Source organism: Canis lupus, chromosome 5 (assembly GCF_003254725.2).
Source record: "Canis lupus dingo isolate Sandy chromosome 5, ASM325472v2, whole genome shotgun sequence".
Classification (NCBI taxonomy): domain Eukaryota; kingdom Metazoa; phylum Chordata; class Mammalia; order Carnivora; family Canidae; genus Canis; species Canis lupus.
In genome coordinates this window covers 82,341,589-82,355,595 of record NC_064247.1, presented here as the reverse complement: position 1 = coordinate 82,355,595, position 14,007 = coordinate 82,341,589, and the positions used below count along the sequence as shown (strand labels likewise).

General features: G+C 50.0%; 1 protein-coding gene across 1 annotated transcript; it reads left to right on the top strand.

The window, feature by feature from the left end:
- The first annotated feature begins 9,414 nt into the window (after positions 1–9,414).
- Positions 9,415–13,668, top strand: LOC112646468 (carboxylesterase 3). Its single transcript, XM_049109696.1, is given in 6 exon segments — positions 9,415–9,474; positions 11,035–11,182; positions 11,324–11,336; positions 12,055–12,203; positions 12,349–12,427; positions 12,533–13,668. Coding segments are annotated over 6 exon segments (642 nt in total). The 3' UTR covers positions 12,726–13,668.
- Positions 13,669–14,007: the final 339 nt, after the last annotated feature.

The window sequence follows — 14,007 nt, the reverse complement described above, 5'->3', positions numbered from 1 at the left end:
CCTGCTACGGCCACTGGTAAGATATGCCGGCAGGGCCTGCAGAGGTGGGAGCTTCAGAGTTGGTGGGAGGACTCACGTGGGGAGGCAAGAGTGAGGTTGGGCCTGGCGGGAGTGGGCAGCCTGCTCAGGGAAGGAGCCCTCGGGTCCAAGAAATGCCAGCGGTGTGTGCATCCTCTCCAGGCAGGGGCTCTGCCCTTGTGGTTGCCTGGGATCTCCAGAGCAGCCCTGCCGGAGGACATGACTGTCCTTGTGTTTTAAGGGCACCCATGGTTCGTTTAATCCGTGAGACACAGACACAGAGGTGACGATCATGAAATGTCTACTCACAATTTCTAGAACAAGTGGCATGCAGGGAAGCATGGGTCTATCAAGAGGCAGAGGAGGGGGAAATGTGGGCAAGAGCCTTTACTGTTTGCTGGGAGAAGGAAAAGGCCAGGGGGCTAAGTGGTTCGGTTCGGATTGGCAAATTTGAATATTCTCAGTGGCCTCTGGGGCACGGGGTTGTCCCTAGATATCTGGTATCCAGCCCTGGGGTCATTAGGGCAAGTGGTTGGCAGTGGGGAATCTGAGAAGCCTACTGAGGAGGTGGCTGGGAGCCTGGGCTCTGCATTGGTTGGTTTGCATCTGAAAGAAGTTGTTGGCTGGCCCTGGAGCCCACAGTCCCCGGAGTCTGCAAGTCTCCCATGTCAGAACATCAAAATAAAGAAAATGAAAAGACGTGGTTGGGATCCCTGGGTGGCGCAGCGGTTTGGCGCCTGCCTTTGGCCCAGGGCGCGATCCTGGAGACCCGGGATCGAATCCCACGTCGGGCTCCCGGTGCATGGAGCCTGCTTCTCCCTCTGCCTATGTCTCTGCCTCTCTCTCTCTCTCTCTGTGACTATCATAAATAAATAAAAATTAAAAAAAAAAAAAAAGAAAAGACGTGGTTATCACATCTAATTTAGCAGATAAGACATCTGAAGGTGAATGGATAGGCCAAGGCCCAAAGCCCCACAGCCCGTGTTTGGGTCCCAGAAGAGACTAGTTCAGCCTCAGGGGACTGGTTTGGCCCAGAGGCGGTGTTAGACTTGCTGGAGGGGGAGGAGAGGGGCCGAGGTCACCGCCGGGCCCACTCACAGGCTGCCTGGGAAGGTGAGGGCGCCGAGGGTCAAGGGCTCAGAACGGGGCTCACAGAGCAGGCGCTCGAGAACCAATGCTTAGTGAGTCCATTTGCCCCCCCTTCAGCTGCGGAGACTGCGAACCCGTTCGGTGGCCGCCTGTCCCGCCCGCAGGGCCTGAGGTCGCGCAGCCTGAGGTGGACACCCCCGGGGGGTGCAGGCCGGCGGGGGGCGTGAAGGGCACTGACGAACGTCTTCCTGGGCAGCCCGCTCGCGCCGCCTCCTGTGCGGCCTGGCGGCTCCTGAGCCCCGCGCCCGCGCCCTGCGCAGTCCTGGGAGGGTGTGCGGGTGCCCGCAGCGCCCCCGCCAGGTAGGTAGCCCGGCTGGGGGGCGGGGGGGGGGGGGCAGGCTGCGGGGGCGGGGCCGGGGGCGGGGCTGCTGCGGACCGGCTGGGCCCCGGGCTCCTCCTTGGGCTCCTCCTTGGCCGCAGGCGCCGCAGGACCCGGAGAGACGGACCACAGCAAACTTCCGCGGAATGGAAAGCCGCAGCTCTTGCCTGTTTGGGAGGACTGCCGGGGCCTCAGCCTCCACCGCCCGCCCGGCCCGTCCCCTCCCCAGCCTGCTTCTCAAACTGCCTCAGGGGTCCCAAGAACGCCCGGGGTTGGAGGGAGGGCAGCCGGTGTCCCAAGAGCTGGGCGTCACTGTCCCGTGACCTCCCTGCAGGTCACGGTATGGATACATGGGGGCTCTCTGGTGACCGGCGCTGCCACCCCCAAGAGGGGTCAGCCCGGGGGCCCGCGGGCATGTGATAGTGGTCACAGGCCGTACCGCCCGGGTTCCTTGGCTTCCTCAGGTGAGGTGGCCGCTGGGGTTCCTTGGCTTCCTCAGGCGAGGTGGCCGCCGGGGTTCCTTGGCTTCCTCAGGTGAGGTGGCCGCTGGGGTTCCTTGGCTTCCTCAGGCGAGGTGGCCGCCGGGGTTCCTTGGCTTCCTCAGGCGAGGTGGCCGCCGGGGTTCCTTGGCTTCCTCAGGTGAGGTGGCCGCCGGGGTTCCGTGGCTTCCTCAGGCGAGGTGGCCGCCCGGGGAGATGCCAGCCTGTGAGGGGAAGTGGGGAACGAGGGTCCAGAGCTTGAAAGCAGATTTCTCAGGCCAGGGGTTGGCTTGAGACCAAGGGCCCCTCCCCCTTGCCATCCAGAGCAGAGAAGGCTCCCCGGGGCTCACTCGGGGGCAGGGGCTCTACCAAAACCAGAATTACACAGAGAGCGTGGTCTCCTGGCCAGGAACTGTTGACTGCTGTTCTGGGGCCAGGACCCCGGCAAGGGACGGGGGCAAGGAGCAAGAGGCCTGGTAGCCACCGCCCAGCCCGGCACATCTACACCACCTGCTGGGTGTGACTCCTAAGCGTGCCCCACAACCAGTTTATGGGACTTGCTTAAGGTTACCCGGCTCAATTTTCCCAAAGCAAATATTTCCTTCTTGGGGACAAAGCTTTTGCTTTAAGTAGCCTTCTGGGCAGTCCTGATTTGTAGCATATTCTTGCCTTGGTGTCTGGTTTATACATCAAGCTCTATGATACTGGTTAGTATGACTCTGCGCCTGAGAGACTAAATACCTGAGACTTTCAGGTTTCGGACAGTATCAAGCCAGTGGGGGAGATCATGCCCCAAGTGCCTTCCAGTACCCTCCAGGTGCACGGAACTCCCTACACCAAGCACTAACATCATGCTTTCCTTCTGAGCATGTTTCCTGTGAGTCTCCTTCTTCCACTCCTCTTCACAGTGATTGACGTTAATGCCACAAAACCTTCCACAAAGGGAGGGTCTCATCATAATATTCCTTAATTTCTGCACTTTGGCACCTTCTGTTTTTTTATGACCAAAGCTAATAGGGCAGTGGACATCTTCACATCCATAGCTTTTGTCCTTTGATTTCTTCCTTTGGGATTTATCTCCAGGAAGGATATTTGGGTGCTTGCTGGATGCCAGGATCATGCAATCTTGACACTCCAGGACAAAGCTCGTAAAGTTTCCAGGCCAGATATGTGTCTGCAGTGCATGGTGTGTGTGTGTGTGTGTGTGTGTGTGTGTGTGTGTGTGTAATGGCAAAATAGTGCTTAGGGGAAACAGTGCCCTAGACTCTGGAAGGCCACCCCGGCCCCACACAGTCAACTTGGAGCCATGAATTGAACAGTGAGAAAGAGCCAACCTGGCTGGCTCCCAAGACCCGGGCAAGCCTGCCTGGTGCAGGATGCTGTGCCTGGGACTTTGTAGTCAAGGATGTTTCTCAGGAACTGGTGGCTCCAGGGGCTGCTCACCTCCTCCCTGACACAGGCATTGTCTCCACTCTCCTTGTTAGCCATACAGGCACAACTGTAGACTTTTCAGCCAACTAGATGTTTACTAAATGTCCATGGCAAAAGCCTGAGTCCTGAAAAATAATTCATACCCCTCTGGAGACCTCTCCACCTCTTATGTAGTGCCACTGGCATAGCACTTTGTGAAATTGCTTGCCAATTTAAACTACGGCCAATAACTTGAGGCTACAGGTTTTATTACAACTTTACCAGCATTTGCAGACCATAATTTTTAAAATATCAACTTTATTGAGATGTAATTTACATACCATAAAATTTACCCTTTTAAGAAGTGTATAATTCAGTAGGTTTTAACACATCCACCAAGTTGTGCAACCATCACCACTATCTTATTCCAGGACATTTGCGTCACCCTAAAATGCAGCGCATACCTGTTAGCGGTTACTTCACATCCTGCCTCCCCCAGCCCCCAGCAACCACTGGTGTATTGTGGCAAATCTGTGGATTTGCCTATTTTAGACATTTCAAGCCATCTCTGTACCTGAAGTGGGGCTCAGACTCACCACCCCAAGATCAAGAGTCATGCTCCACCAACTGAGCCAGGCAGGGGCCCCCTAGACATTTCAAATAAATAGAATCCTACAATATGAATGAATGAATGAATAAATAAATAAATAGTCCTACCATATGTAGTTTTTGTGTTTGACCTCTTTCACCTAATATGATGCTTTCAAGGTTCATCCATGTTTTGGCATGTATCAGCACTGCCTTCTTTAATATGATTAAATAGTGCTTTGTGTGGATATAGTACAATTTGTTTATCCATTTATCAGTTGACAGTCCTTTGGGTTGTTTCTACCTCTTTGTTGTTTTTTTCTTAAGATTTTATTTGTTCATTCATGACAGACACAGAGAGAGGCAGAGACACAGGCAGAGGGAGAAGCAGGCTCCATGCAGGGAGCCCGACGTGGGACTCGATCCCGGGTCTCCAGGATCACACCCCAGGCTGAAGGCGGCGCTAAACTGCTGAGCCACTAGGGCTGCCCTGTTTCTACCTCTTTGGCTACTATGCATACTCCTACTATGAACATTCATGTACAAGGGTTTTTTTAAAAAAATATTTTTATTTATTTGAGAGAGAGAGAGAGAGTGAGCTCACGAACAGGGGGGAGGGGTAGAGGGAGAGGGAACAGAGACTCCTTGCTGAGCAGAGAGCCTGATGCAGGACTCAATCCCAGGACCCTGGGATCATGACCTGAGCAAATGGCAGATGCTTAGGTGACTGAGCCACCCAGGCACCCCATGTACAAGTTTTTACACCAAGTATATGTTTTATTTTCTCTTGGTTATATATCTAGGAGTGGCATTGCCAGGTCTTATAGTAACACTGTTTAATTATTTGAGGAAGTGCCCGTTTTCCAAGTGACTGCACCATTTTATTTTTATTTTTTTTAAGATTTTATGTATTTATTCATGAGAGACACAGAGAGAGAGGCAGAGGGAGAAGCAGGCTCCATGCAGGGAGCCCGATGTGGGACTTGATCCCGGGTCTCCAGGATCACGCCCTGGGCTGAAGGCGGCGCTAAACTGCTGAGCCACTTGGGCTCCCCTGTATGAGGATTTCAATTACTCCTCATCCTTGCCAACACTCAATTAGCTCTCATTTTGATTATGGTCATCCTAGTGGGTGTAAAGTGGTATTTCATTGTGGTTTTGATTTGCATTTCCCTAATGACTTACAATGTTGAACATCTTTTTATGTGATTATTGGCCATTTTTATATCTTCTTTGGATAAATGTCTATTAAAATCTTTTGCCCATTTTTAAATTGGATCGTCTTTTTATTGTTGAGTTGGAAGAGCTTTTCATATATTCTAGATATAAGTCCCTTATCAGATAAATATGATTTGCAAATCTTTTTTCCCATTTTGTGGGTTGTCTTTTCACTTTGTTATGGTATCCTTTACAACACAAAAGATTTCCTTTTGATGACATCTGATATATTTTCTCTTTTGTTGCTTGTAGTTTTGGAGTAATATCTAAGAAGTGATTGCTAACCTAAAGTCATTGAGATTTACCTCTATGATATTTTTAAGATTTTATTTATTCATGAGAGTCACAGAGAGAGAGGCAGAGACATAGGCCAAGCGATAAGTAGGCTCCCTGTGGGGAACCCAATGTGGGACTTGATCCTAGGACCTAGGGATCACGCCCTGAGCCGAAGGCAGAATTCTACCGCTAAGCCACCCAGGTGCCCCTACTTCTATGATTTCCTCAAAGAATGTTATAGTTTTAGCTCTTACATTTAGGTCTGTGATTCATTTGAAGTTAATTCTGTATGAGTGGGGATTCTTTGCATGTGGTTATCCAACTGTTCCTGAGCCATTTGTTTAAAAAAAAACTTTCCTTATTGAATTGTCTTGGGGCGGGGAGTGGATCCCTGGGTGGCTCAGCGGTTTAGCGCCTGCCTTTGGCCTGGGCGCGATCCTGGAGTCCTGGGATCGAATCCCACATCTGGCTCCCGACATGGAGCCTGCTTCTCCGTCCTCCTGTGTCTCTGCCTCTCTCTCTCTGTCTATCATAAATAAATAAATCTTTAAAAAAAAAAAAAGATGAATTGTCTTGGGGATCCCTGGGTGGCTGGGCGGTTTAGCACCTGCCTTTGGCCCAGGGCGCCATCCTGGAGTTCCGGGATCGAGTCCCGCGTGGGGCTCCCGGCATGGAGCCTGCTTCTCTCTCTATCATGAATAAAAAAAAAAAAAAGAATTGTCTTGGTGCCCTTACTGAAAATCATTGACCACAAATGCTAAGAGTCTATTTCTGGACTCAGTCCTATTCCATTAATTTATACGTCTATCCTTATGCCAGTGCCACACTATCCTGATTACTGTAGTTTTGTAGTAAGTTTCGAAACAGGGAGCTGGGAGTCCTCCAACTTTGTTCTTCTCTCTTGAGATTGTTGCATTACTTTGCGAGGCTTATCATAACAAAGGACTACAATCTGGGATGCTTAAACAACAAAAATTAATTATTGCACAGGTTTAGATGCTAGAAGTCTGAAATCAAGGTGATAGCAGGGTTGATTTCATCTGAGTACTGTGAGAGAGAAAATCCATGCCTCTTTCTGGGAGCCTCAGGCATTTATTGGCTTATGGATGGCATTCTCCCTCTGTCTTCACATTGTCTTCCCTCTGTACCATCCGTCTCTGTGTCTGAATTGCCCCTTTTTACAAGGCCACTAGTCATATTGGACTAGAGCCCATTCTAATGATTACCTTTGTAATCATCTTAACTTGACTACCTCTTTAAAGGTCCTGTCTTTAAATAAGATCACATTCTGAAGTACTGAGGGTTATGACTGCACATATCTTTTGGGGGGATTACAAATCAATCCCTAACCATTGTTCTGGCTATTCTGGGTCCCTTGCATTTCCATATGAATTCTGATCAACTTGTCAATTTCTGCAAAAAAAAAAGTGTCTGAGATTTCGATAGGGATTATGCTGACTCTATAGATGAGTTAGGAAGTATTACTATCTCAACAAGAAGCTTTTCAACCCATGAACATAGAATGTCTTTCCATTTACATAGATCCTCTTTAATTTCTCTCAATTATGTTTTTGACTTTTTCATGTACAAGGCTTGTACTTTGTTAAAGAAATAGATTCCTAAGTATTTTATTTTTGATGCTATTGTAAATGAAATTGTTTTCTGCACATCATCTTCATATTGTTCATTGCTGGTGTATGGAAACACAACTGATTTTTGTCTCTTGTGCTTGCAGACTATTTTTAAGAGGCTTGTACCTTTAGCTATTGTGGCCTTTAGTTTAGTCCTTTAATCTTTACTGCTGATTAACATTCCCCCCTTGGGTATACACTCATTGTGTTTACTCATCTGTGGGTTTTCTATTCCTGTTTTCACAAAGATTAACAAGGAGGCTTGTAGCCATGAAACTAACTTCAATAGCTAATGTTTCCAGAGTGCTTACTGAGTGTCAGCATCCTTGTATTTGCTACTTTGGTCTTCATAATCCTGATTAGATCTAAATTCTGCAGTCATCATGAAGTCTCTTGAGTCCTTTATGCTTTTTTCTAGAGCCACCAGTAGCTTTATAATAGTGCTTCTGAATTGGCTTTCTGACATTGAATTGTAATCCAGATTTTGTAACTCTGTGGGAGAGAGGACTGTTTCTGATTCTTTCTTTTGAGGTGAGGTTTTCCTTCTAGTCATTTTGCTCAGCGCAGAGTTGTCAAAAACAAGTTGTATTGGGAAAAGGAGAAAAAGAGAGAAGAGAAAGAAGAAAAGAAAAAGAAAAGGAGAAAAAAAGAGGGAAAAAAGAGAAGAAAAGAAAAAAAGGGGGGGAAGCAAACAGAAATCAAAAAACAAAAAAGAAGGGGGAGTATCCTCTGATTCTGTATACTGTAAATCCCTCGACTTCCCCTGGAACTTTCCAGTGCTGCTTGGTCAATAATTTGTTTTTCCCCTGCTGGTCTTCTGGGGGAGGGCCTGCTGTGCTGATTTTCAGGTGTTAGCACTTGGGGGAGCTGCTCAGCCCGCTGCCTGGTGCAGGGCTCAGTGAAAGATGTTTAACCTGTTTATCCGGTGAGGCCACTGTGAGGTTCAGTGGGGGCTGTTTATCCTGTGAGGCCCCAGGAGGAACAGCAACAGAGGCGGCGGCCAGCTCTGGAGCCCTGGAGTCAGCTCCCGCAGTGGCTACAGAGCTCTCAGTCCGCAGGAGCCTGGATGCTCCAGGGGCGGGGCCGCTGATCTGCTCAGCTCGGCCGGCGGCAGGAGCGTCCTTGCTGTCCTGGGCCCTCCCGCCCCCGCCTGTCCCGGGGGGAGGCCGGATCCTTGGCTGTGTCCCCGGCGCCCTGGGCTCCCGGGCCTGCGCTGTTGGAATCGCGCTCCGGGCCGCGCAGCCCGCTCCGCGGAGCCGCCGACCGAGCCCTTCCGAGCTGCCCCCGGCCCGCGGGGCTCGCTGCTGCCCTTTAGGGAGCTCGGCTGCGGGGTGTGGCACGCTCTCCCCGGGGCGCAGGTGTTCTGTTAGTGTACCTGGGAGCCTGGGGGCATCCCCGCCCCTCCTGGGAGCCTGCTCCAACTCCCTGCGAGCACCTTTCTGCCGGGGAAGATTGGTGAAGCTCCTGCTTCTCCAGGACAGGGCTTTCTTGTCCTGGGGACACTCGCCCCGGCCTTAGCCCAGCTTCTCTGGAGCTCCTCCCCCTTGGATGCCTTTTGTTTCCTTATTTCTTTTTTCCCCTGTCTTCCTACCTTGATAGAAGCATGAACTCTTCTCACTGTAGCATTCCAGCTGTTGTCTCTTTAAATCTCAGGCCGAATTCGTAGGTTTTCAGGATGATTTGAAGGTTATCTAGGTAATTTGGTGGGGGCAGGTGACTTGGGGACCCTACTCTTCTGCCATCTTGCCCCGCCTCTGGTCTTCATAATCCTAGAGACAGGTTATTGTCATTCCTCTTTCATGAATTAAGAAACAAACAGAGAGTTCAAGTAATGGGCCCAGGTCATGCACCTAGTGAGTGGCAGAGGTGGGATTTGAACCCAGAGAATGTGCCCTTAAACCTGTAACATGGAAACCCAACATTTCACTTTAAAGACAACATTTTAGGGATCCCTGGGTGGCTCAGCGGTTGAGCATCTGCCTTAGGCTCAAGGCGTGATCCTGGAGTCCCAGATGGAGTCCCAGATTGGGCTCTTTGTGGGAAGCCTTCTTCTCCCTCTGCCTAAATCTCTGCTTCTCTCTCTCTCTCTTTCTCTCTTTCTCTCTCTGTCTTTCATCAATAAATAAATAAAGCCTTAAAAAAATAAAATAAAGGCAACATTTTAACTTCCCCTATGGGCCCTGCTACATTACCTGGCCACACTTGGCTCTGTTCCCAGGGCCAGGCATATTCGTCTGCTCATGGTTGTAAGTAGGGGGGTGGGTAGCGATGAGGCTGTGCTGAGAGGAATTCAATATCCCCACAGGTCCATGGTTTGCTGGAAAAGATGGGACAGATGAGCCCAGAGGATATATTGGCCATATTAAGACACTACTTGGCCAATCTGGTAAGTCAAAAGGGAGGAAGAGGTAGTCCAGTGGGTATCCTATCCAGAATAGTAGGGCACCCTCCTCTTCCTCCTGCCCTCCATCCCCCACAGCAACCCCCACACTGCCAAACCCCTTGGTCCAACTGCTGACTTGTAATTTCACCTAGAAATCCACTTGGACATGAGTCAGTGTGCTTCTCAAAGGAAGATCATCATCATCATTATCACCGTAGGCTGCAGCTTGTTGAGCCCATACTATGTGCCAGAGACTGTGCTGTGCTGAGTGGTAGGACAGGCAGTCATCCCCATCAATCCTCATTACAGCCCTGTAAAATAGAAACTTTCATTATCCCCATTTTACAGATGAAGAAACTGAGACTCAAGGTCCATGATAAACAAAGGGCAGAGGCAGCTTCAGCTGTTAAGATCATCCTTTCATATGTGGAGCCATTTGGACCTGAAGTCCAGTCCCAAACCTGGTTCCTTGTCCACGGTTAGCCTAACCCCTTTGAGCCTATTTCTTCATCTATAAATGAGGATATAGGGCAGCCCCGGTGGCGCAGCAGTTTAGCGCCACCTGCAGCCCAGGGTGTGATCTTGGAGACTCTGGATCGAGTCCCACATCAGGCTCTCTGCATGGAGCCTGCTTCTCCCTCTGCCTGTGTCTCTGCCTCTCTCTCTCTCTCTGTGTGTGTGTGTCTCTATGAATAAATAAATAAAATATTTAAAAGAAAATAAAAATATAAATGAGGATATATACTTCCCACCTAAGGAAACTGGATGCTGTATTTGAAAAGTCTACCAGGAAGCTAGTATTTAGAAGGTACTCAAGCTATGAATATTTCCTTCCTTCTTTGGAACCTCCAGAGTCCTTCCCATTTATCAACCTCATCACTGTTCTCTGGAGCTCTGGGGAGCCCCCAGGATTTGTTCTTTCACTAACTTCCTGCTTAACTTCTACTGGGCAATCAATCGCTTGAGACCAGAACCCTTAGCTAGGAACTTCAGGTAGACTGCCACACAACCCTGCCAGGCAGGAATTGACTTCCAGGGAGGCTCAGCAACCTATCTGAGATTACATAGCCAAGCAGCAATCACAGCTTGCATTGACTCCAGATCTGAACTTATTCTGCCCACTCTCTAGAACCCCCAAGGGAGGCAGGGGCCCCTGACACATGAGTCCTGGAGTATGAAAGAGGCCATGCTGGGGGTGCTTGGTGGCTCAGTGGTTGGGCATCTGCCTTTGGCTCAGGGCATCATCCCGCATCCTGAAATCGAGTCCTGCTTCGGGCTGCCCCCCAGGGAGCCTGCTTCTCCCTCTCCCTGTGTCTCTGCCTCTCTCTGTGTCTCTCATGATTAAATAAATAAAACATGAAAGAAAGAAAGAAAGAAAGAAAGAAAGAAAGAAAGAAAGAAAGAAAGAAAGAAAGAAAGAAAGAAGAAGAAAGAAAGAAAGAAAGAAAGAAAGAAAGAAAGAAAGAAAGAAAGAAAGGCCATGCTGGAGGGTGTGGGACTTCTTGAGAGGGTCTTCTGGGGCTATGGGACCCAAGCAGGCCCGACCCTGGCCTCCTGCCCCAGGATGTGCCCCCTGAGCTGATGCCCAGCATCACAGATGAATACCTAGGCAGCAGTTCTGATGCAGAAGCCAGACGCGACGACTTCCAGGAACTTCTGGCTGACATTATCATGAACTTGCCTGCCTTGAATTTCTCTAGAAGCTTCTAAGGTGAGCCTATCCCCGTTCACCTGCCCCACCCTTTCCATTTCAGCCCAAGAGCTGGGTTATCACAGGAGACATGGCCTGACACCCTGTTGCTACCCCCACTCCCCACTTCCTCTCTGGGATGCAGTGTCACCTTAAGGAGAGGTGACTCTGGCAGGTCACTCCGCAGGTGAGTAAACCAAGGCTCAGAAAGGTGCAGTGACTTGTCAAATGTCACCCAGCAGGACCCATCACCAATTCTGAAGAATTTATTGGACTCATGAGTGATATTTCCCATGTTCAGCACTTCTCCTGGGAGAAAAGTATTGCTTCCTCCACACCTGGTAGCTAGTCCCTGACACAGCCCTAGAACAGCTCCAAGCTCCTAGCTTTGTGACCTTGGGCAAGATACCTAGCCCTTCTGTGCCTCAGTTTCCTCATTTGTAAAATGGCGACAGTAACAACCTAATTTGTATGTTCTCAGAAGGATAAAATGAACGATTACACATAAAGCGCATGAAGGGCAGCCCGAGTGGCTCAGCGGTTTAGCGCTGCCTTCAGCCCAGGGCGTGATCCTGGAGTCCTGGGATCGAGTCCCACGTTGGGCTCCCTGCATGGAGCCTGCTTCTCCCTCTGCCTGTCTCTGCCTCTCTCTCTTTGTGTCTCTCATGAATAAATAAATAAAATCTTTTAATTTTTTTTTAAATAAAAAATAAAGCGCATGGAATGGTGGGTGACAGCCAGCAAATGCTCAGTAAATGCTTGCTTATAATGATGTTGTCATCGGTGTTGGTACTGATATTGGTATAACTACAAGCTGGTCCTGCCAAAGGCAGGACCTGGTCAGGCTGAGGGTACCTAACTCCGATGCAGCTCTCTCGCCACAGATTCTGAAGTCCCCGCCTTTTTTTTTTTTTTTATGAGTTCCAGCATTGACCCAGTTCCTTTGTGAAGATCAAGCCAGCGTGGGTGAGGGCTGACCATGGGGCTGAGGTTGCCTTCATATTTGGGGGTCACTTCCTCATGGATGAGAGCTCCCTGCAGGGTAAGGACAGGCAAACATGCAATCCCCAGGGCTGCAACAGGCTAGGGTGGGGCTTGTAGGCACACAGGTCTCCAGTCAGCACAGGGGACCCTTGAGTTCTCTCCAGGACCCACGTGACCCTGATCCAGGTCTGTTCCTCCAATAGCCTTTCCAGAAGCTACAGAGGAAGAGAAGCAGCTGAGCCTCACCATGATGGCTCAGTGGACTCAATTTGCCCGGACAGGGTGAGTAAGCAGGCAGGCACACCTGCCTTTGGGCCTATACTACTACTCAGATCTTCTAGGGGATAACGCAAGAGGCCTTGACCTTCATTCATTCCTCCCATCCAGGGACCCCAATGGTGAGGGGCTGCCTCCTTGGCCCTCATTCAATCAGTTGGGGCAACACCTGGAAATCAGCCTGACGCCACGAGTTGGCCAGAAGCGAAGAGAAGCCCAAATGCGGTTTTGGACAGAGACATTTCCCGCCAAGATCTGGCTGCAGCAGATGCAGAAGGGCAGGAAGGGGCAGGATGAGCTCTGAGGGGTGGCAGAGACACAGCTTCTTCTGCTAAGAAACTTTAATTTAAACCAAGATGATGTATAGACATGTCCCTTAAGGAAGCAGCCCCTCCATGACTGGCATTGTGCTCTGTCGAAATGCCACCTGCTACCTACTTCAGGGACCTTTGTACAAACTCCCTTTTCCTGAAGTGCCTTTCCTCCTTGCTTTGTGGCTGGTTCTAGCTCCCCAGAAGACCCCCCACTCCTCCAAGCAGCCTTCCCTGCCTTCTCTGAGCCTGAGTCTGTGTCCATTACAGCATAGCCCATGCCAGGCTAGCATTGTCTGTGTCTGTGTCTCTTTCACCTCTCTGAGAGTGGAAGTCAGCCTGACCCCACTCCGCGTCTCACCCAGAAGGTTTGGGCAGGACCTGGAGTCAGGGATGCTTGATGAGCAGTAAAAGGTAGAGAGTATGTGAATGGTGGCTGTTGGATGTGAACCCAGGATCTTCAGCCACCAAAGCTATGCTCAGCCCTGCACAGAAGTCCTCATTGGTGGAAGGGTGAATGGTCAAGTCAGTCTTGGGGTAGAGGGAAGTCCTGAGACCTTGGGGGATCTAGCCTAGAACATATTTTAGCCCCCAAAGCAGCAATTGCCCCCAAAAGCCTGACTCAGACTGAGGAAGGTCCCTTTCTCCATGTTGCCCAGACACAAGACAGAACAGAATCCAGCCAGGCCAGAGCCCTGCCTCTTAGGATATGAGATGTGAATTTCCCAGCTCTGGTGCTGCAACCCTTTATGGCCTGGCTCAGCTCCTCCCTCCCCTTCCAGCTCCTCCTTCCCCTCCCCAGCTTCTAGGGGAGCTCAGCACAGCCCCCACAGTATCTACCAGGACACAGGAGAACAGGTTGGGGAGGGTGTCTGGACTATTGCATCAGTCAGGCTGTTGTCCCATAGAAAAGAAGAGGCCTACCCACTCAGGCTACGACAGGTAAAAAGGAACCAGAGGTTTTTGAGTGGGAGCAAACATTTCTTTTTTTGAGGATCAGTGCACCATTCCCTTGAAATATCTAGATTTTATTTTATTTATTTTTTTTAATATCTAGATTTTAATACATATCACAAGGACTTTACCTGCCACCACTCTCTCCTTCTACAGGTCCAATCCCACGTATATCCTTTCTCAGTCAGACTAAGTTCCTGTCTGCTGAGGGTTACATGAAAAGCACTTGTAATTGGGATCAGAGCTGTTCAGGGAGATCCATTTTGGGGATATAGGGGGAGACACATAAAGCCAAAGGGGCTCAAGTCATGCCACTTGCCT